General features: G+C 36.6%; 1 protein-coding gene across 1 annotated transcript; it reads right to left on the reverse strand.

Annotated features, from left to right (window-relative positions):
* Positions 1-11,396: 11,396 nt before the first annotated feature.
* On the reverse strand, positions 11,397-23,305 carry LOC110459648 (neutral and basic amino acid transport protein rBAT-like). The gene is made up of 12 exons (XM_021511995.1): positions 23,156-23,305; positions 22,102-22,182; positions 21,025-21,332; positions 20,495-20,671; positions 19,653-19,789; positions 16,157-16,282; positions 15,258-15,374; positions 14,574-14,671; positions 13,916-14,114; positions 12,913-13,194; positions 12,403-12,554; positions 11,397-11,813 (listed from the first exon to the last, which is right to left on the reverse strand). Exons 2-12 carry the CDS (start codon positions 22,149-22,151, stop codon positions 11,603-11,605), a joined length of 1,857 nt encoding a protein of 618 aa, XP_021367670.1. The 5' UTR covers positions 22,152-22,182; positions 23,156-23,305; the 3' UTR covers positions 11,397-11,602.
* Positions 23,306-23,650: the final 345 nt, after the last annotated feature.

Here is a 23,650-nt window from a genome sequence, read left to right on the forward strand (position 1 = left end):
GGGGATATTAACAGATACACCGGAGGCTAACATGGTTGTGAAACCAACAGCACTGGCATAATCTAGAGAGGAAATATATTTTTTTTAGTGTATTAATGGAAGTAAATGCTGCAGGAGAATATTTCATATTCATTTAATATTATGTTATTTACAGGAGCAGAAGTAGCAAACAACAGATGGGGTCATTCATACATCGTTTTAGAAATTTTCATGCGTATGGTCTCCATACCACAGACAGATGGTACTACTGACAGGTCATTTATGAACCCCTTATATGTCTGTCAACTGCAATATAAATTAATGCATGGGTTTGATGTAGCTTGGAACGATGAGTGAAAAACAATATACTGCAATGCACAGATAAACGTCATAGACATTCGATACAGTAAAGTCATCTACAGATCAAGGTATATATGTAGGTCTATATTATTTTGCGGCTACATGTATAACGTCACGGTATCACAATTGGTACAATTGTGAGCTTTTCGGTGATATTTTAAAATTCAGATCTTGTATCTGGAATGTTTCTTGGTTCTTGACAAAGACAACCCATGTTGATTCATTTTCAAAAAAAGTGTTGATTTTAAGTGATTTGTTTCCGAAAATAGAACGCTAAACTCGCAGTGACATTTCGTCCGTTTTTCGGCCATGATTAGTACCCAATTTGATACACCATATCACAGGCTATTTCACATTTAAATGTTCATATTATCCGACTGTAAAACCCCCAGAAATCGACATTGAAACATGCTTATAATTAACCCCTTCAAAATCCTCCAAAATTTCGTCGACGTTTGTCGTTTTTACTGGGTTTCTGATATACATTATGTATTTAATTTGAAGTCATCATGTACTCTTAAATAAAGGTTTGTGCCTGCACAATTCGGCCTTGGGCGATACACAGAAAACCCGTAGACTGCCTCATTTAAAGCGTGGCAATTATGGTATCACGAACTTTCAGAAAAGAAGAATAGCTCGTATAGTGGCCGACCGCATGGTGTGTGTCTTGCACGTGAAATCTACATTTCCACCTTGTTGCCTAGAAGAGTTCTATTTAACACTACCGATACAGATGCTGATTACATGGACAAAGGGAAATAATTCTGCCACCCTTAAGACCTTTTCATTCACAGAACAATGACGGTACTGACTGTAATGGCACATTACTGTCTGGTATTTGTAGGAAATGCTGACAAATATTTCTTTTTAGCTCACCGGGTCCGAAGAACCAAGGTGAGCTTATGCCATACCGTGGCGTCCGTCCATCAACAATTTCTTTAAACGACTTCTTCTTCCAATCTTATTAAAATTATATCTTCACATCGCTCCCGTTTACTGATATCAGTAAACGGGAGCGATGTGAAGATATAATTTTAATTAGATTGTTCTTCTTCTTAACCACTGATTGGAATTTAGCTAAATTTGACTGGAAGCATCCATACGCGGTGGGGATTCAAAATTGTACAAATGGTGGGGCTGACCCCCCAGGGGGCTGAGGGGCGGGGCAAAAAGGGGGCAATTTGGCTATATTGCTTTAAGCGACTTCTCCTCTGGAACTAAAAGATGAATATCAACCATATTTGACTGGAAGCATCCCTAGGTGTTGGAGATTCCAAATTGTACAAATGATTGGGCTGAGGGGCCAGGGGGCTGAGGGGCGGGGCCAAAAGGGGACAATTGGCTATATTGCTAAAAACGACTTCTGCTGTAGAACTATGCACTGGATATCAATCATATTTTATCAAAAGCATTCATCGGGGGCAGGGATTCAAAATTGTACAAATGGTGTGGCTGAGGGGCGGGGCCAAAAAGGGTCATTTGACTATATTGCTTTAAGCGACCTCTTCTCTGGACCTAAAAGATAGATATCAACCATATTTGACTGGAAGCATCCCTAGGTGGTGGGGATTCAAAATTGTACAAATGGTGGGGCCGAAAGGGGGCAATTTGACTATATTGCTATAAAAGACTACTTCTGTAGAACTATGCCATGGATATCGATCATATTTGGTCGGAAACATTCATTGGAGGCAGGGATTCAAAATTGTACAAATGGTGGGGCTGACCCCCCGGGCTAATGGGTGGGGCCAAAAAGAATTTATTACTTGGAAATGGTTGAGATATAAAGCATAAAGAGATGAATGCACATTTGCTTCCAGGATGGCCTTGGGGACTGCCCCACCCTTGGAGACTTAACCCCTGGGTCATAACTTCGAAATGGTTAAGATCCCCACCCCAAAACTATACGAATGCAGTCATGATATTCGAATTGACTCCAGGGTCTGCCTCACCCTTGCAGACTTAACCCCTGGGTCATAACTTTGAAACGGTTGAGATCCCAACCCCAAAACTATATATAAAAATGCTGGGCAAAAAGAGACAAATGCAGTCATGATATTAGAATTGATACTGGGGTCTGGCCACAACCCTAGGGACCTAGTTTCTGAGTCACAGCTTGGAAACAGTTAAGATCCCCACCCCATAACCATACATAAAATTGCTGGGCATGAAAAATCTAATACGGATATGCTACAAGGATTTGCCTTGGGGTCTGGCATATTCCCTTGGATCTCATTTGGAGAATATTTTGCCATGATTGCTTAGATATCCAGGTGAGAGATACAGGCCCTCCGGGCCTCTTGTTTTATACTGTCAGAGGAAAATGCTCAAAATCAATTTTAAAGTACTATTTGAATCATTTTCTGACAGTGTACCAAATTTGGTAGTGTGTATGTACCAAGTTTGGTAGTGTATATGTACCAAGTTTGGTAGCGTATATGTACCAACTGTGGTAGTGTATATATACCAATTGTGGTAGTGTATATGTACCAATTGTAGCAGTGTATATATACCAATTGTGGTAGTGTATATGTACCAATTGTGGTAGTGTATATGTACCAAGTTTGGTAGTGTATATGTACCAAGTTTGGTATTGTATATGTACCAATTGTTGTAGTGTATATGTACCAATTGTGGGAGTGTATATGTACCAATTGTGGCGGTGTATATGTACCAATTGGGGTAGTGTATATGTACCAATTGTGGGAGTTAATATTTACCAATTGTGCTAGTAAAAATGTTCCAATTGTGGGTAGTGTATATGTACCAATTGTGGGAGTGTATATGTACCAATTGTGGAAGTGTATATATACCAATTGTGGGAGTGTATATGTACCAATTGTGGCGGTGTATATGTACCAATTGGGGTAGTGTATATGTACTAAGTTTGGTAGTGTATATGTACAAAGTTTGGTAGCGTATATGTACCAACTGTGGTAGAGTATATATAACAATTGTGGTAGTGTATATGTATCAATTGTGGCAGTGTATATGTTCCAATTGTGGTAGTTAATATTTCCCAATTGTGCTAGTAAAAATGTACCAATTGTGGGTAGTGTGTATGTACCAATTGTGGTAGTGAATATGTACCAATTGTGGTAGTTAATATTTCCCAATTGTGCTAGTAAAAATGTACCAATTGTGGGTAGCGTATATGTACCAATTGTGGTAGTATATATATACCAATTGTGGTAGTGCATATGTACCAATTGTGGCAGTGAATATGTACCAATTGTGGTAGTGAATATATACCAATTGTGGTAGTGCATATGTACCAATTGTGGCAGTGTATATATACGAATTGTGGTAGTGTATATGTACTAATTGTGGCAGTGTATATATACGAATTGTGGTAGTGTATATGTATCAATTGTGGCAGTGTATATGTACCTATTGTGGCAGTGTATATGTACCAATTGTGATAGTGTGACGTTAGTTGGCTTCTGCATGTTGAAAATGTTTATCACCAATATCAGATACAATATGTGCTGTGCACGTTTTATACAATACATATGCTTGCGTTTTGCTTAACATTACATGTAATCTATATATAACAATTTATTTGTGTTTGTATTTTTAAAATAAATTACCGTAGTTGAAAAAGAGAGTGACGTAATCATCTGCCGACATCACACTGGGATCGCTGGGTTTAAATATACCCATCAGAGTTGTCCGTCCATACCCAATACAGTAGTGTGATGCTGGGTCATAAGACGTGGACAGACAGGCTGGTGTTTGTGAACACAGGGATAGGCACATTAATCTGGTCTCCGTAGTGACGTTTATGGTCACCTCACTCGGAGGAAAACGCCCAGTAATCGTCCCCGCGTAGCCCCAGTTGTAGCCAGTAGACATCTGACTACCATTTGTGGTGTGGGACACCGATTCTGTAGGACAACAGCACAACATAATAGGTATATAACCGATAATATCACCATCTGGCAATGCTTTTTAAACAAATAGTTGACATCTTTCCTATAGAGTCATTGCTCTCGAACAATTCAGTGTTCATCTCGCTTTATAAACTCATAACACATGTACATGTTGTAGATGATGGTGGTATTGGTATTGCGTGGGTTTAAAATGTTATTCTGAGCAGGTACGGTTAAATATATCTTCTCGATGAACAAAATGTTCACTTTTATATATACACACACTGTACTCACTGTTGTTTGTAGCGTCACAGCCGAGTATATCGATACGTAAACACATAGTAATGAGGAAACCTTGGGGCATCACACGGATAAAATTAGCGTCTACTGATGAAGGAAGGTAGTTAATTTTAACTGTATCCCTGTCCAAATTTCCTGGAAATAACTACAACAGAATGAAACTCATAAACTAAAACAGACAACACTGATACTCTGTAGACGCCAAATCGACCCTGATAATAATCCGACACCTGAGAGTGCAAGGAGAAACTAAAACTACACAGTTGTAGCAAGGACACATTATGACAATTAGAATTTTTTTCTGCCAAGACTTGTTTGCCAAACCCTCATATCAAAGATCCGCCAGTTGATAATGTTGAAACTTGAACAAACTATTAGATATTTATTTTATATTTTAATTTGTTAGGAAATCAAATAATGTATATAAATATTAAAAAAAAAAATCGCATCGTGTTTAATCCATCGCGCATATCAAAGCATTTAGATATCAAAAGTAGTATTTCGGGATATGAAATCAATATATACACTAACAAAAAAGTAAAAGATGGAAATAAAAGAATGCTTGATATATAAATCAGCCAAAATATATAAAGAACGAGATGACCAAATATTATTTCGTACTTTGGTATAAAATGGTTATGTCCTGAACAGTTTTCATTATTCATTTTACCTTTTACCTTGCTGCTACCTAAATATTGTTTCATGTTTACTTGAAATGATAAATTTCTTGCTTAAAATAATCGGTTTTGGTAGGGAAATGTATTGTTTATATGTCAATCATCTCACATAAGGGCATTCCAGAGAGATGAGTGTTCTAAAGCTGTCTAAAGGATTTATAAAGCTTAGGTCGGAAAATATCTACATTGTACACCTGCAATAATGAATTTATGAAAAATAGTGTTGGCACAAAAAAAAAGCACATTCAAAAAAGCGCAAAAGAGAAACATTTTGGTTAAATACCGAAACACACCTCGATTTATTATTTGTCCGGTCTACCATACAATTTACCTTGACAGCAGTGTTTTGCATTACATCTTTCCACATCATACCGTCCAGACTGTATCGAACGATGTATGATTTAGTGAAGAAAGAAAACCGAGGAAAGTTTGGACTCTGCACTCTTCCCTGGGTCAGGATTGCTACCACTGTCTTCTGGCTTGCGAACTGAACCTAGTACGAAATATCACAATAGTCTACACACAAAGTCTGCCCCAAGAAAGGTATCTGTGATCAGTACGAGTACAATCGGTGATATATGTTGCGTAACACGTGTAATGATAAGAAAACCCGCTCTCTTTTATAAAATATCCAAGACGCTGTTATCTTGATGTCGATTAAGCGCGATATTTAACATGAAATACCGCTAAAACTCATAACCAGTAACATAACATAACCACTGAGGTAGCTTTACCACTAAATTAGCATCACCACCAAAATATCAATACCGCTCAAATACCATTATTACTCAAATATCATTACTGCATAAATATCATTAGTGCTAAAATGAGTACGGTCACAGTAAACGTCATCATGGCCATTTTTGTTTTCTGTCATTTATTAGAGTATCGTTTTTCCTTGTCCTACTCCGTATTAACACCCATACTACCCAAAGTTCACCATTTTACCTTCAGTCACTAACACGTCACGTGACATCAAGTATGACATGTATATGTGCTCATATGAATGACTAACCTGCAAGAATTCATTAGTTGTTGTTCCCTGAGCACACCATGAGTTGTACTCTACTCCATGTTGATCAAAGTAAGGCTGCATGTGTAAACGCCCGAGGAATGCCGGACATTTACTTATCCCAGCCATTATAAAATTAGATGATGACGTCATTGACGAGTTCTCGACGCCATTTGGTCCATTGACAAGGTATTCTAATGTCAGACAGACATTGGCTGAAACTGATTAAAATGTTTACCAAAATGAAGTTTGACATTAATTAATTTCACTTCATCTTTATTTTAATCATGACCGTGTTGCCAAACAGTACTACTTTATTTTGAAGTTCTGGTACAAAAATATACTAACCGAAAGTCAAGAATTACATTCATTAAACCAAAGTGCTAGCATTTCGCTATCTAGAACTTAAAAAAATGACCGACGGTGTTATGATGCTTTGTGGGTCACGTTGACGTTTTGCAAATTTGGTTTGGTTTTCTCTTTCAAAATCGTCGATTATCAAACAATTTATATTTTCATAATTATTAAACAATTTATATTTTCATAATTATCAAACAATTTAAATTTTTAAGCGAAATCACGGATGCTATGGAACTATACAGATTAATGAATATGTCCAATATATAATATGTGTGACTAGAGCCAAGGTCATTTAAGTGATAACATCGAAATGTAAAAGACATTTATGAATTGCAGGTATAACACTAAAGACTGGTAATTCTCTTACATGTAACTCAACCTTCTGTGCTCAACGTGGTTTTTTTCAACTGACCTCGAACTATAGTTAGAAGCAGTATCTCCTAACGAACGGAATGGACCCTAAATGAAGGGCAAATATTTCACCGGGCAATATATATTGTATTACAAAGTAATTGCAACAATAAATCGATTTTAAAACTTTCACGTGCTTTCATAATAACTGATTTATAGATAGACCCCAAGAAATATATGTTTACCATAGTGTTTAAGTTGTAAGATGCATTTGTTTGTCTCGGATTATATATTTGTGTATTTCGTTAAAAATTAGAATACAGAATACTTTTAAACTTTGTTTTGTACATGTTATTCTTTGTTATTCTCAGTTTATCGATAACAAAGGACTAGGGGGTTATAGGTCATTTTTGGCCTCATAAAAAGAGAAAATTTCAACTATAATGTCTTTGCAAACTTCTGTTATAAACATCATATTTGTTAATTGGGGCTAACTTTCTTGGTGTGGACTTTTTCCAATGCGCATGCGTAGATGCCCTACCATAGAAACGAAACTGCGTTGCTATGCAGCAATAGCAAAAATATTGTGTTTTTGGACAGTTAACATGCAGAAATGAAAGGCTTCGATATGACAAACAAAAAATTCCTTTCTACGAATGAACACTGGTATGACAATGTTTAAGCATGTCAAATATTTATTTGTTTGTTGCATGCGGAGGCTTTCAAAAATTGAAGAGCGTTTAGTTAATTTTCTTCAAAATGGCCAATTTTCAACCAAATAATAATATTACAACAGACGATATTCACACATTTTATCATGACAATGCGGGTTTATGTCTCTCTTTGGAATGCCATATCTAATACATATGTCATATATAAACCATTTGTCGAATGAATTTGAAATTTCATACTTGCGTACTTCATTTATTCCAGATTACGAATATAACAACTAATTCTAAATCCCCGATGAGGCCGGAAATAACCCTTCACGCCCCTAGTCCTTTGTTAAAACCAATGTATGATTAACAAGTAAAACAAAGAGCCAACAAAAATAAATCAGATGTGTATATACTTACCGAGGTTCAGAAGTGTACAAGCCAAAGTTATCAATATATGCTGAAGCGTAACCATCACACCTTTTATGTATATCCGGTGTAATAGAAACAACAAGATATTTTATATCATTTACCTTCTAACGACTCTACATCTACAGAGCTAGCTAGATCATGAAATAATTTGTTCAGAAGGCATTGACTCTTAAGGACTGATTCCATCCATATAATAAATTAGCACGTGATATATATGGAATGCCGTAATGAATCTTGATTCCGTTAAAGAATTTTACATAGAATGCTAGAATACCGCAGACATGTTCACAATAACGAAGGTATCCAACAGTATACAACACACATGTCAATACTTATATGGAACTTAATGACTTGATATTGACCGATTTCAATCGACGAAAGAAATTTCTAATGAAATCTACAGAACCAGCTCTCTAGAGATGCTGCCTATATGCATCGGTTATCACACGATGTGATTCTTAGACAATACAATCTTTGTCCGACACAAGCAAACACAATCTGTATTAGAGACCAACACTCGCAGTATTCAGCATGCAGTGCCTTACCAGACACAGATAGCCATGGTATAACTCAGACATTGACATTCACCATACACATCATTTATATACCATATTTGCATATATATACTTTTGAGAATTTTCCCTTGTGATGTTGACTTCTAATCCTTATTATATTGATACCAATGAAGGCATTGTTACTCCCACCGTTGATATAAATAAATAATATATGTTTGTCTATGGTTTTTAAAACGCAATTTTACGATGGCCGATAGCAGCCGACACAAAACAACTACAATATAAGACATTTATGTACATGTACACTTTTTAAAAACTGTACATGTACACAATACAACTACAATATAGGACATTTATGTACATGTACACTTTTTAAAAACTGTACATGTACACAATACAACTACAAGTGCTATTAACATTCCTTAACGGTTCGGATCAACTTGATATTTCACACGTGTCTGATACGGCGGCTAATAAACGACAAGGAAATTACTAGATTCCCCAGAAGTCAAACAGTACTAGACGGTCACAAATCAGAGGTATACCAAATATCATATAATTTGTATGTGATTTTTGGAGTAATGGTTGGAGACAAAACAAAAACATGTAGTTACTTAATTTGTATATAGAATTATAATGTTAACCCAATAACCCCAAATACGTAATTTAAAGTGTTCCATGTGACATATTCACAAGTTTAAAGGCTATTGCCTTTGGTATAAAACACTAGTTATTTCTCTCAGAACAATCTACATACAACTTTTGTTACAGTAAGTATTATATTATATTTGACTTTAGCACTCAACTATTCACACTGAACAAGGCAACGTTCTACTTTATGACTCCAATCCATACATTAGGTAAAGTCCACATAGATATGCGTATAACGATGGCTTATGTCTGTTACATTTCTTTCAAATTAAAAATAGGACATAAGACCTATCAATATACAAAGAAAAGATTAAGAAAATTTAAACACTTGATAATTACTAATGTCAAACTTTTCTAGTATATCCATTTTCAGGTGATGAGACCTCTATCGCCTCTTCGCTGATTTATGAACATATTCCCTTTATTTATCGTTTGGTCTTTAAATTCACCGTCGCATCAGGCACGTGTGAAATATCAAGTTGACCCGAACCGTTAAGGAATGTTAATAGCACTTGTAGTTGTATTGTGTTCATGTACAGTTTTTAAAAAGTGTACATGTACATGCATGTCTTATAGTGTAGTTGTTTTGTGTCGGCTGCTATCGGCCATCGTACAATTTAGACAATTCATCAATTTTAATTTTTAAAATATTGAAACAATCTAAATGGTACTATTTTAGCAATATAATATGTAGGTTTATTGCTATCGGCCAAAATAGCTTTATTATTTAGCAATTATTTTGAGAAATAGACGAGAAAGTCAAACTATTAGCGATAGATATATGTCGTCACCGAGATTATGTTCTGATGTCGTGCTATTGTTTGGTTACATTCAACATGATCTATAAACGTAGATACATGTAAGTTTACCACTGACATTTTGGATATGTGTCGCGTATGCAACGGACCGATTTTTATCTCATCGCTGTCGTAGCGATGCAATTCAAAACCGTATTATATGTGTAAGTAAACATCACGAGGCTGGCAGTTGAATTAACAAGCAAATACCTTGTATACCAGCAAATCGTAGTAGCATTGTATATCTAGATAACACCGTCTCAGGAAGTAATAACAAGTACGTGTACAGCCATCCATAATTAGAAAATTGCAAATATCAATACGTGGAGACGATATCATGTTCTCGTGCAGTAAATGCTCAGTGTAGCTTACATGCATGTTCTGTTAACACGGCGCTACAACTCAACAGAAAGTATAGAAAGAGTCCTGTGTATCTTTTGCCTGCCATGTTTCCTGTACAGTTATCCGCTGTCCTACTATGCTCCAGTCTGCTTTGTCTACATTTATCTACTACCTTCCTGCAGAAAGTACCAAAGGTAGACTTCAGCTTGTTCTGTAAACATGTATAATCTACTATCGTACCGAAAGTGGCATGTCTAGATTTCAGTTTTGTTTTTGTTTTCTGCACATAGAACTATAGTTTCACTTAAAAGAACTTTAGGTAATTTTGCCAATGTCCCCGATATGCCCCATCGTTTCATAAAGTTTCATAAACCATAGGAAATCCAAGTAAAATCATCTTCAGTCTATTTATGATAGGTCCCCCATGTTGTTCTCGATACCGACAGACTCGTAATAACCTTATGAGGCTGAACAGGCCAAAATATTTTCATGAAAATATAAAAAATAGCTTTTTGATTGAAATGATTATTATTTTTTATACACATCAATATATCATGGGTATCCAATTACTGTTGTCATGCTTTTCCCTTAGCAGCTGGAATTTAGACATTAAATGCTTTCATGTTTTTACCCATAGTACAAAATAGCCATATAGTACGACATAATCAAGTTTAAATTGGAGCTTCCCTAGTTGGTATTTCTAGTCATTATTTTATATTCATTAATCAAGATACATCTCTCACCGAAGTTCTATTTTACAATTGCAGGTTGTGTTTTCCTAGAATTAAAGAAACCTTGAGTAAGTCTGAAGGATTTCAAGCTATGGTCTCTCCTGCTACAGATAGACGTATTTCCTGATCTTTCTGTTTTTGTGACATATCGCGAGCGTGACTCAATAAAAACATGTATATTGTTTATTAAGGTACAGCCGAGGTAAGAGATTTCATGAATTGCCAAAAATGTTGAAGTCAATACAGACACGCACTATTCTTATCATGAAGTACATAAGTATGTATACTTTGATTCTACATCTGTATTGATGCGTCCGGCTGATCAATCGGTTCTGGGTCATATAAATAACAAACATTAATATAAGAAATCATGTCGTTTATTTTGAATTTGTTTTCACTTTTTTAGTTATATGCGTAAGGATAAAAATTAAGCAATTCTACTGTTCAGCTAAATACTTAAATTCATTTTAAGGTAAATGTGTTTTTCGTTTACTAAATATCATGACTTCATTACAGAATGACTCTGTTCAGTCAATGGTTTCCCTGCGTTTTGTTACGTCACACATGTTACAACTCCTCCTTCGCTACAAAGTCCCATGACAACACGACTCCTTGCTTCGGGCCAAGCGTGATTGAATCCGTTGTCACTTCGGATTCTACTTCCAGACCCACATCCGGTCCTGATGTCATAGCTACCTCGGCGTCCTTCTCAACACTGGCGTATCCATAGTAACTGCGCGTCTGGCTAGTAGTGCCGAAATTGATGGCAACCAAATACCTGAAATACGTACGGGAAGAAAGAGGATTGGAATAAGATTAGAAGAGGCAATTTGGTTCAATATCTGTTCAACACCAGTTATAGCTATACAAATAGCTTGAATAGTTTATCAATAACCCATTATTCAATACAGTAATGGAAATCGTCTTCTCCTCATTGAACGCAGCTCTAACTACTTCTCACTGGAATATCTGCCACCCCTTCTTATGATATTTATGCTCTTTCCTTCTCCCTATTGAACAATTCTCAATTTCTCCTTTCCCTTCATTGAGTTAGTGGGTTTTTTTTTAAGTTTAAACATATTTTATTGTACAAATATACAAATGGATTGGACAACAAGTTATTGTAACTTAATAAAAGTCCTCTCGTCGAGTTATGATCCCATCCCTTTTCTCAAGCTGAAACATAATGCTTATTCCTTCTCCCTGTTGAACTCAATACTCACTCTTCCTCGCCGAACATAAAGCTCAAGCCTTTCCCCTATCAAACTCAATCATCACTCCTTCGCTTCCATAAAATCACTGCTAACCCTTCTCATCACAAACAGTTAAGTTCCCCCATCCTTACCCATAAGGAAACGTATGCTCACCCCATCTCCCCATTGAACTCTCTGACGTATGAGAAGATATTGTCGTCTACAAGCGCTGGATGATAAGTTCCGACTCTGAAGGAAGTCTGCTGCCGCAGTTTGGTCAGGCTACGAATGTACTGAAGCATAGAATCGGCGTTGGCGTCCTGGCTCTGAAATATATTACAGTAAAATCAGCTATTTCCTAATAAGTTCTTTAACGTGTGTTTCTCTGTTTTCCTCTAGTATCTACACCAGGGATTGATGTTCCTACACGTGTGAAGTTTGTCGCTTCGCTGGTGGTATGCGTTATTTAAAATGTATACCTAGTACTGACAATGTGTAACAAGGTATATAAGCATTTATTTGTTTGACACTTTAGAGTAATGCTTATAAGAAGTTTCCATGGCCTGACCGAATTTGTGCAAACCAAAGAGATTAAAAACCCATGATAAGTTGAACACTTTTACACTCCTAACTTTGTTCTGTTAACGTCGTAAAATGGGTGTTGGACACATGCTTAGACAGTACCTGAACATTATTGGTGGATGCATCTGCGTTGGGTGATATCCATGGAGTCGAACATGTCGACGCGGAACAAAAGCCACCATCAGTCGCGTTTCTCCACTGCATGAGACCGCGCATGGTCCTGTTGTTACCGGAATTAGCAATGCCAGGGTTGTTTTTGAGTAAGATTTCGTCTCCATAATAGAGGATGGGGGTACCCGGAAGAAGCATGGTCAACATGTAGTATGCACGGATGTAACTGCTGTTGAATCGAGACGCGAATCTGTCGACATTTTCATCACCAGCCTGAGAAAAGATCACACAGATTTACAATAAGGTACCGATGGGCGACATATATACATGTATGCATCTCTTTGGTAAAACGTAGTTTTCTACTACATGATTAACTGACATCACACGCAACTGGGAAATGCATTTCAAATTATGTATTTCAATAAGTTATACATTATTGTAAGATGCCCGATTTATACGTTTCTGTTTTTATGCCGGCCGTTTTTTAAGCATACAATACATATCACTTGGTTTAAATGGTATCGAAAATAGGCAAGGAAGTGCTGACCTGTTTCAGGTTTTCAGATTAGCATCGGTGCTTTCAACCAAGCACAGAGCAGAATATTCTAGGGCACTCAGAAAATTGTTAAAACTAAGTCAGGCCTATCTATCACAAAGCTTCGTTTTAACAATTGGGTACTTGACACATGAACCTCACTGCCAGAATACACGGCTTTAAGCTCCAAGTTTAACTCACTAAAGTTATACTCAATAACACTGGAGTAAACACCGAGCCAAGTTAATCTCCGACTGCAATGTAACACAGCCGGAAATCAACTACCAGATTCAAAATGACTTACAGAAGCCTTAGCTTTTGTACATCAGCGTCAAATCAATATAAATTCAGCGTATATTGTTTTCGTATAAACATGCTCATACCCATCAATGTAGGTTCGAATAAATATTCAAGTCATTCAATTTGTGAGAAGTACAAGATAAAATCGATCGTGCATACCATCCAACTAGCCCATCGCCCTTCAGATAAGTTGGACATCCACGAATCAACGTAGGTCTTGACGCATGCTCCGTTGCAGCTTCCTGCTTTGTCAAAGAAGTATCGGTTGAGAGAGAGGTGAACACCATCCTGTCCCGAGTGACCATAGTACGCCATGGTTGTTGTGACGTCACTGGATGGCATATCCGCTATCAATATACTGTAAGGACAATTAAAGCACATCCAAATGTATTACAAATGAATGTTTTAAAGAATGCTAACACAGGAAGGTACAGTATTATATGTCTTGCCTGAGATTACCGAACAGTAATTTTGTGGATTATTTACTAACAACAGTGTAGTTAAGGTATTCTAGTCTTCAAAAAAAAATATTCTCAAATATTATCGTATCAGTTTTTACCGATGAAAGCGAGCTTGAATATTCGCTATAGCTCACATTTCTGGACTCAGTGATTCCAATAGTCCTTGTGGTTTTAGAGATCGATGGAAAAGGGTTGATAACTTGAAAATCTTGACTAGAAGTAATAGTCCAGGAAGTGACCGGCCGGATGATCGGAGTCAAAACATTCGATAGCATACTCGTATAGAACAAATAGAAGTACAACATAATTGTACATTCGTAATGTTACACTGGCCGGAATCTGGACATCGCACTGACCTATCGTTAGAGCTAACCACAGCCCGCCACCTTGATAGCATGTCGAACACTCCTGGTAGTGCTAAAGTGTAGTTGTGGACAAGATTCTCGTAATCATTCTGTAAACCAACAAGTAGAAACATGAAGTGGGTCATGGATGTGTTGTCTCGTAAACCTTACAAAGCACCAACATAACCTATTCTTTTAGTATGTACTATTGAAGCAATATTTCATTATGTTTCTGGGCTAAAGACAAAGCCAAATAATCTAGCAAATCTTCTTCCGGTATCGGCTGTTGTGATACTGATGGGGTTATTCTAATAAATGTGCTGAATACATTTTGGCATTAGAACAAGTTTTTCCAGTGATATAAGATATCAAAAATCAAATTCCTTACCTATTGCATAAAGTGTTAAACTGTAAAGTGTAATTTTTACAAAAAAGTGTATAATATTGCTAGTGGACATAACAAAATATGCCATACTATATGCTTATGGTGTAATAATTATAGGTGTGTTAAAAATTAAATACAAAATTGTAGTGCTATGAAACCTATTACAGTGTATCAATAACAAATCGACATGCTTACAAATTAAATGACACATAATTGTTTAGAATACACGAAGAAACGTAATGTATGTACATAAATTATATTGATCAATACCTTATTTCGTTGTTGTATCCTATTGGTAAAATGTAACATACCGTGCTTCCTCCTCCGTTAGACCCTTCGTTCCGCAGATCGTAATCCTCAAATAAGTAGGCGCTGTTCCGAACGTAAAACCCGTCCACGCCCTTCCTCAGCCAGAACTCTAGAACAGTCTGAATCAAATCACAGATAATTTATATTTTTGACGTGTATAATTGTCTACATACCCATTATACCATTTCGTACGACATATCGTTTATTGGTTTTACTTATATTATAATTGCTGAAACTAGAGTTAACCTCTAATAACGAAAATGACGATTTCGCATTACAGAAGTTACTCCCCACGTCCTAATACCCGAAGATGTTACAAAAGTTGTGGTTAATCTTTTCGTCGGTGACTTTTAGTTTATTCGTACAAGTAAAACGGTAGGTAGACCATCTGGGGCATTTCTTGAAACATGTAGCATACAGGAAATCTTGTTGACTATTAACTTAAGTTAGTACCTTGTTGACGTTTAACTTAAGTCAGTACCTTGTTGACTATTAACTTAAGTCAGTACCTTGTTGACTATTAACTTAAGTCAGTACCTTGTTGACTTTTAACTTAAATCAGTACCTTGTTGACTATTAACTTAAGTCAGTACATTGTTGGCTATTTACTTAAGTTAGTACCCTGTTGACTATTAACTGAAATTAGTACCTTGTTGACTTTTAACTTAAGTTAGTACCTTGTTGACTATTAACTTAAGATAGTACCTTGTTGACTATTAACTTAAGTCAGTACCTTGTTGACTATTAACTTAAGTCAGTACATTGTTGGCTATTTACTTAAGTTAGTACCCTGTTGACTATTAACTGAAATTAGTTCCTTGTTGACTTTTAACTTAAGTTAGTACCTTGTTGACCATTAACTTAAGTTAGTACCTTGTTGACTATTAACTTAAGTCAGTACCTTGAGCTCGTCCTGGACACGCCCACTCCGAAGGTTGAGGTCAGGCTGGGAGGTTGAGAACTGGTGCAGGTAAGTTTCGTTCCTAGCAAAATGGAACGTCCACGCCACATCTCCGCTCACAGTCCGCTGGTAAATAACAGTATACATTAATTTTCTGATAAGCGCTCCGTTTTTTCTTACATATGCTATTTGACCTACGAATTGATATATGTTTTTGAAATCAGTAGTCAAAGATTATATTATTGAAGGATATGGTGTGATAATGTGAAGAGTAAAAGACCTTATTTCTCCAGTTTAATATATATATGTTCAAATAAATCAAGCATTACCAAACCGCAGCAATATGTCTTTGCTGTATGTACGTTCTAGCGAGAATACATGTACTTATACAGTTATTGAAAATAAGTTTTTCTGTAACATGTGTTTTGTGAACGAGGTAACTCAGTAGTATGGACATTGTTTACAAATGAAACCAGGAATACTACGCGAAAGTATTAAGTGTTCTGAAAGGGAAGTTTCATAAATTATTGGACCCCGACCTGAGGAAGCCTATTCTGAAATAATAATGATAATAATACCCCGATGAAGTATGGTGGTTAATATGTACCCAGCTGTTTAGTGACTAATTTCGTATTCGTTTATAGATGAAACCATGGCGTAGGTTGAAATACCTACCCAGTGTAAAGATTGGATAACATGTTTATAATTGTAGTACCTACAGTGTACAGAGTTCTCTAGTGACTAGATTCGTACCCATATAGAGATACACTAGTGACTAGATTCGTACCCATATGGAGATACACTAGTGACTAGATTCGAACCCATTTAGAGATACACTTGTGACTAGATTCGTACCCATATAGTGATACACTAGTGACTAGATTCGTACCCATTTAGAGAAACACTAGTAAATAGATTCGTACTCATTTAGAGATACACTAGTGACTAGATTCAAACCCATTTAGAGATACACTAGTGACTAGATTCGTGCCAATTTAAAGATACACTAGTGACTAGATTCGTACCCATTTAGAGAAACATTAGTGACTAGATTCGTGCCTATTAAGAGAAACACTAGTGACTAGATTCGTGCCTATTAAGAGATACACTAGTGACTAGATTCGTGCCAATTTATAGATACACTAGTGACTAGATTCGTGCCCATTTAGAGATACACTAGTAACTATATTCGTACCCATATAGAGATACACTAGTGACTAGATTCGTGCCTATTAAGAGATACACTAGTGACTAGATTCGTAGCCATATAGAGATACACTAGTGACTAGATTCGTACCCATAAGGAGATACACTAGTGACTAGATTCGTACCCATATGCAGATACACTAGTGACTAGATTCGTACCCATATACTGATACACTAGTGAGTAGATTCGTACCCATTTAGAGATACAATAGTGACTAGATTCGTACCCATATAAAGATACACTAGTGACTAGATTCGTGCCCATTTAGAGATACACTAGTGACTAGATTCGTGCCCGTTTAACGATACAACAGTGACTAGATTCGTACCCATATATAGATACACTAGTGACTGGATTCGTAGCCATATAGAGATACACTAGTAACTAGATTCGTACTCATTTAGAGATACACTAGTGACTAGATTCGTTCCCATTTAGAAATACACTAGTAACTTGATTCGTGCCCATTTAGAGATACACTAGTGACTAGATTCGTTCCCATTTAGTGATACACTAGTGACTAGATTCGTACCCATTTAGAGATACACTAGTAACTAGATTCGTTCCCATTTAGTGATACACTAGTGACTAGATTCGTACCCATTTAGAGATACACTAGTGACGAGAGTCGAACCCATTTAGAGATACACTAGTGACGAGATTCGTACCCATTTAGAGATACACTAGTGACTAGATTTGTACCTATATTGAGATACACTAGTCACTAGATTCGTTCCCATTTAGAGAAACACTAGTGACTAGATTCGAACCCATATAGAGATACACTAGTGACTAGATTCGAACTTATTTAGAGAAACACTAGTGACTAGATTGTACCCATTTAGAGAAACACTAGTGACTAGATTGTACCCATTTAGAGATACACTAGTGACTAGATTCGTTCCCATTTAAATATAAACTAGTGACTAGATTCGAACCCATTTAAGGATACACTAGTGACTAGATTCGTACCCATTTAGAGATACACTAATGACTAGATTCGTACCCATTTAGAGATACACTAGTGACTAGATTCGTTCCAATTTAGAGATACACTAGTGACTAGATTCGTACTCATTTAGAGATACACTAATGACTAGATTCGTACCCATTTAGAGATACACTAGTGACTAGATTCGTGCCAATTTATAGATACACTAGTGACTAGATCTGTACCCATATAGAGATGCACTAGTGACTAGATTCGTTCCCATTTAGAGTTACACTAGTGACTAGATTAGTACCCATTTAGAGATACACTATTGACTAGATTCGTTCCCATTTTTAGATACACTAGTGACTAGATCTGTACCCATATAGAGATGCACTAGTGACTAGATTCGTTCGCATTTAGAGATACACTAGTGATTAGATTCGTTCCCATTTAGAGATACATTAGTCACTAGATCTGTACCCATTTAGAGCTACACTAGTGACTAGATTCGTTCCTATTTAGATATACACTAGTGACTAGATCTGTACCCATTAAGAGATACACTAGTGACTAGATGCGTACCCATATACTGATACACTAGTGACTAGATTCGAACCCATTTGAGGATACACTAGTGACTAGATTCGCACCAGATACACTAGTGACTAGATGCGTACCCATTTAGTGATACACTAGTGACTAGATTAGTTCCCATTTAGAGATACACTCGTGACTAGATCTGTACCCATTTATGATACACTAGTGAGTAGATTCGTACCCATTTAGAGGTACACTAGTGACTAGATTCGTTCCTATTTAGATATACACTAGTGACTAGATCTGTACCCATATAGAGATGCACTAGTGACTAGATTCGTTCCTATTTAGATATACACTAGTGACTAGATCTGTACCCATATAGAGATGCACTAGTGACTAGATTCGTTCAAATTTAGAGATACACTAGTGACGAGATTCGTACCCATTTAGAGAAACACTAGTAAATAGATTCGTACTCATTTAGAGATACACTAATTACTAGATTCGTACCCATTTAGAGATCCACTAATGACTAGATTCGTACCCATTTATAGATACACTAGTGACTAGATTCGCACCAGATACACTAGTGACTAGATGCGTACCCATTTAGTGATACACTCGAGTCTAGATTCGCACCCATTTAGAGACACACTAGTGACTAGATTCGTTCCCCTTTAGAGATACACTAGTGACTAGATTCGTTCCCATTTAGAGATACACCATCGTGTTGTTGTAGAAGCAATCCAATTGTTTAGTAACCTTGTTCTTACCCGTTTACAGATAAAACCGTGTTGTATATTGAAACACCTTACCCAGTTGTTTGTGTAGTCGGACCAGACGTAGTAGTTACGATAGTCGTTTGTATGGGCACTGGAAGCAGCACTGGCTGTGAACCATGAGTGGTTTTTACTTGTTTGGTTCGGTATGAAGTCCAAAAGGATTCGCATCCCTATAAGACAGAAAAAATGTTTGTAAGCAACCCTATGATGAAAAAAAAAGGAAACTAATGCCCATGTGGCGCAGACGGCACAAACTAGCACCCATGTGACTATAATGGTAATTAACTTACAATAATAGTTACAGTGTAGCTATATTACGCTACATAATCTGATTTCTCAAATTTCATATCAAATCGCAATCTGACGCTGTATTTCCGTTCTCGGTCTTGCCTTCCGTGGGACTGCTACGGTCGTTGAACTTGTGACGTCACAGTCAATAGAGTCCCATTCACCGTGAGTTACGATTATGCTGATTAGAAGCAGAAGGACAGGTGAAAATCGTACACTTTACAAGTGTATATCACGGTAATGCGGTTTTCGACATTTTTGTTTTGGAATCATATAGAGGTATGATATATTCATTTCTATTTTCGTTCAGGGTACACTTTAACTAGCATCCCTGTAGGTTGTCCATTGGCGACAGTTACAGATGAAATATGTGACCTTACATTGTACAGAAATGCACTTTATCTTTTATTTTAGTTTGGAATACACAATGTGACCTACATTTGCCCTTGACCTTAGCTGTGCAGTATATCACTCTGCGAGTTCAGGTTGGAATACACAATGCGACCTACATTTGCCCTTGACCTTAGCTGTACATTATATTACTTAGCGATGTTCATGTTGGAATACACATACACAAAGTGACAAACCTTTGTCCTTGACCTTGGTAATGAGGGCTGTGAGGTTTAACATTGACCCAAGATCAGGATGGACACGGAGACTGTCTGTGACACCAAAGTCATCTGTACCATCGGTTTCAAATACCGGACTGAGGGAGATGGTGTTGGCCCCTAAGGCCTGGATGTAGTCCAGCTGCTGCTCCACGCCTGTGTCAGATTGTCATTAAGAGGCAATGCACATTTCTCTAATGTATCGTAAATGTTTTCTTTAATATAAATATATAATTATACACTGGCTAAATGATTGATATAGTGAGATAAATCATCCAAGATCAAATATTCAACTATCTTTAATTGATCTTGACCTCAAAGAAAAAAAGACTCGTGTACAAACGAGTCATTTTGATCATAAAGATGTAACTTGCAAATATGAAATGGGTTCGCAAGATCCATTTTTGCCAAACTTAAAGACTTAATGATATGTAGAACAAATAATGGGGACATCAATTAGTCATCTTACCTAGGATTTATCTTAATGTGTTGAATAACGTATCACTTACCTGTAAGATCACCAATCCCGTCTCCGTCTGAATCTTGAAAACTTCTGACGTAGATGCGGTACACCACGTCATTCTGCCACCAACTTCTTTCTTCCGCCGCTTTGCATTTTGGGTACATAAGCACAAGTGCCACCACGGCTACCAGGAGTGCAAGCCATGCCAGAATGACGAGACCAATGAAAGCAGCTCGCAATCGTCTCCAGCAGGGTTGGGAGGAAACCTCCAGCAACTCCTTCTTGTTCATGCCATAGAAGGGATTATTTTCCTCCTCCTTGTAAAACTCGGGAACAACCTCGAGCTCCGTAGCCCTGGAATAGATTGTTGAAGTATGTATTATCTACACTTTCTTACCAAGTGTAAGTCCAAGTTTCAAATTTACATTTTAGTTCTAAGTTAGACAGTCACATATTTCTTTTCGGAATAATGTTAACTCTATATTGGGGTTCAGTCCGGCGAATTATTTCTCTCCGCAAATATCGTCTCAGGAATTTCATTTTAGGTTAATTGGTTTACACATATATCTAGGTTTATTCAGTGTGTATGGAAATTAACCATAGCGTACATCAGACAATCAGTTGGTAAACATGTACCTAATCAATTCCATCTTAATTGATTTGTTTATAATTATACAATAACAAAAATACGGTTCATCCTTAATGTTCCCAAAAGAATAATACTGTATATTTGTTCATAGTGAAATATTAAATACGTTATTATGAAAGAACGTTCAAATTTACATCTCTTTTCCATAATAGCAAAATACTGTAGAAATCTGAAAACTATATACTTATGGTTATCATATCAACGGACTCGAATTACATTAACTCTCAATAGAGATTCAGAATATCACCAAAACATTCATGTCCGAAAAAAATATCATTTTCAACTCTAGTGAAAAACGCCTTCAACACTACGTGCTGTTCATTATTTCAAATGTTGTGTTGCTAATATTAATGATAGACATACTTTTGGTGCAGACTTGATCCTCTCTAAGGAATTAATTCTTAATAAGATAGAAAAATGTTGGAACCTAAAAAACATACATCGTGTAAGCCAAATATGTGTTGAAAGACTTACTCCATGTTCGGCGCGGATGACAATCTGTACACACCGGTATTGTTAAACATCACATCCGGTCCAAAATCTTTTCTTTATCTCCTGGAAAAAACATATGCACAACGAATGACTAACTGTCATACGATTTCACAATGAAAGTGTTCGTTTGCACATGTAGTTAAGACCAAACATGCCAAGCCAAGCCAATTCCAACGTTTACATACATGTTCTACGAATAAAAGTTGTGCCTCCAAGACATAAAGTAATGCAGATCTTCTCGGTTTAAAGTACGTAAAAAACGTAAAACTGCTCCCCCATAGGAACTAGGTATGGAAACTCTACGCTTGTTTTCCCATCCCAATTTGTAGATACAATGTATGTTAAAAGTACGTTGAACTATTTAACGAAACTAATCTAGTAGAAAATAACTTATTGTGACGTCATCACGATTGGAAGCTCAACGTTACCGACTGCGTGATAGTGGCTGTTGAGTGTTCTATTTATTGAAAATGTATATTATCTCAAATATTAAAAAGATTGATTGTTTATACAAATGTATCAGTAGTAACAGCATTCTATTCAAAATAACAGTTAATTAATTCTGCACGTGACTGCAGTCATTAAACATAATCCACGCGCGTCCTTCGTTGTTATTGTCAGCAATATATCAGCCTGTTTATATGTCTACAGTTCAAACTGATATGACTATACAGCTAAACAAACTGCAGTTGATAAACATAATATGCATGATTCCATTTTAATTGGTCACAGTTTATTACTTAAATATTTATAGAAGAACACATGAAAGTTATATAAAACTCTTCATTTAAGTTTTTCTTACCTTATCCAAATGTATTTGGATAAACAAAAATAACTATTAAAAATCGACGAATGTGCATGTTTAGCAATCGCTACGCTGCTAGTCTGATAGTTTGGGCGGGACCCGGCCGCTTGACAAGTATTCTCTTCTAGCACGAGGCTTTCCATAACGACATATGTCTTACAATGTGTAAAGCTAACAGTAAGTCATGAAATAATCCACAATATATATAAGCAAATGACAATGATGTCTTACCTGTTTCGATGTCGATGTTAAATCTTCTAAATTCAATATGGCTTCCCAAGGCTGGTCCAAACTACAATAATTTGGGGTCTATAAATATAAACCGTGTGTACAAGTGTGTGACTCTGTATACCTGTTCTGTTTACCTGGTTATACCTGGTCTACATAACCACGGATCTAATCAGCTTCACATCTATGTACGAATATTTTTATTTGACATGTTTCCGAAGTGTTTCACATGTACAGGTTAGGTACTTTTAAAGGAGTCTGAAGTGCTAACATGTATAATCAATATGTCATGATGTTTTAACGTGTTAGCGTATAAACAATACATACACTAGCTAAGACAACAAGTGTAGATATCCTGCAAAAAGCTTACAAAACGTTATTTAAATGACAGATCCCGACCGCCAGGTAAGTGACACAGGTAGCTGAAGGATGTCGTCGCCAGTACAGGTGTAACGTAGCAGTGGTGTCTTCTCACTGGTATATCATTTACCTGGTATA

This window comes from Mizuhopecten yessoensis, unplaced genomic scaffold (genome assembly GCF_002113885.1).
Source record: "Mizuhopecten yessoensis strain PY_sf001 unplaced genomic scaffold, ASM211388v2 scaffold10175, whole genome shotgun sequence".
In the NCBI taxonomy this organism is placed as follows: domain Eukaryota; kingdom Metazoa; phylum Mollusca; class Bivalvia; order Pectinida; family Pectinidae; genus Mizuhopecten; species Mizuhopecten yessoensis.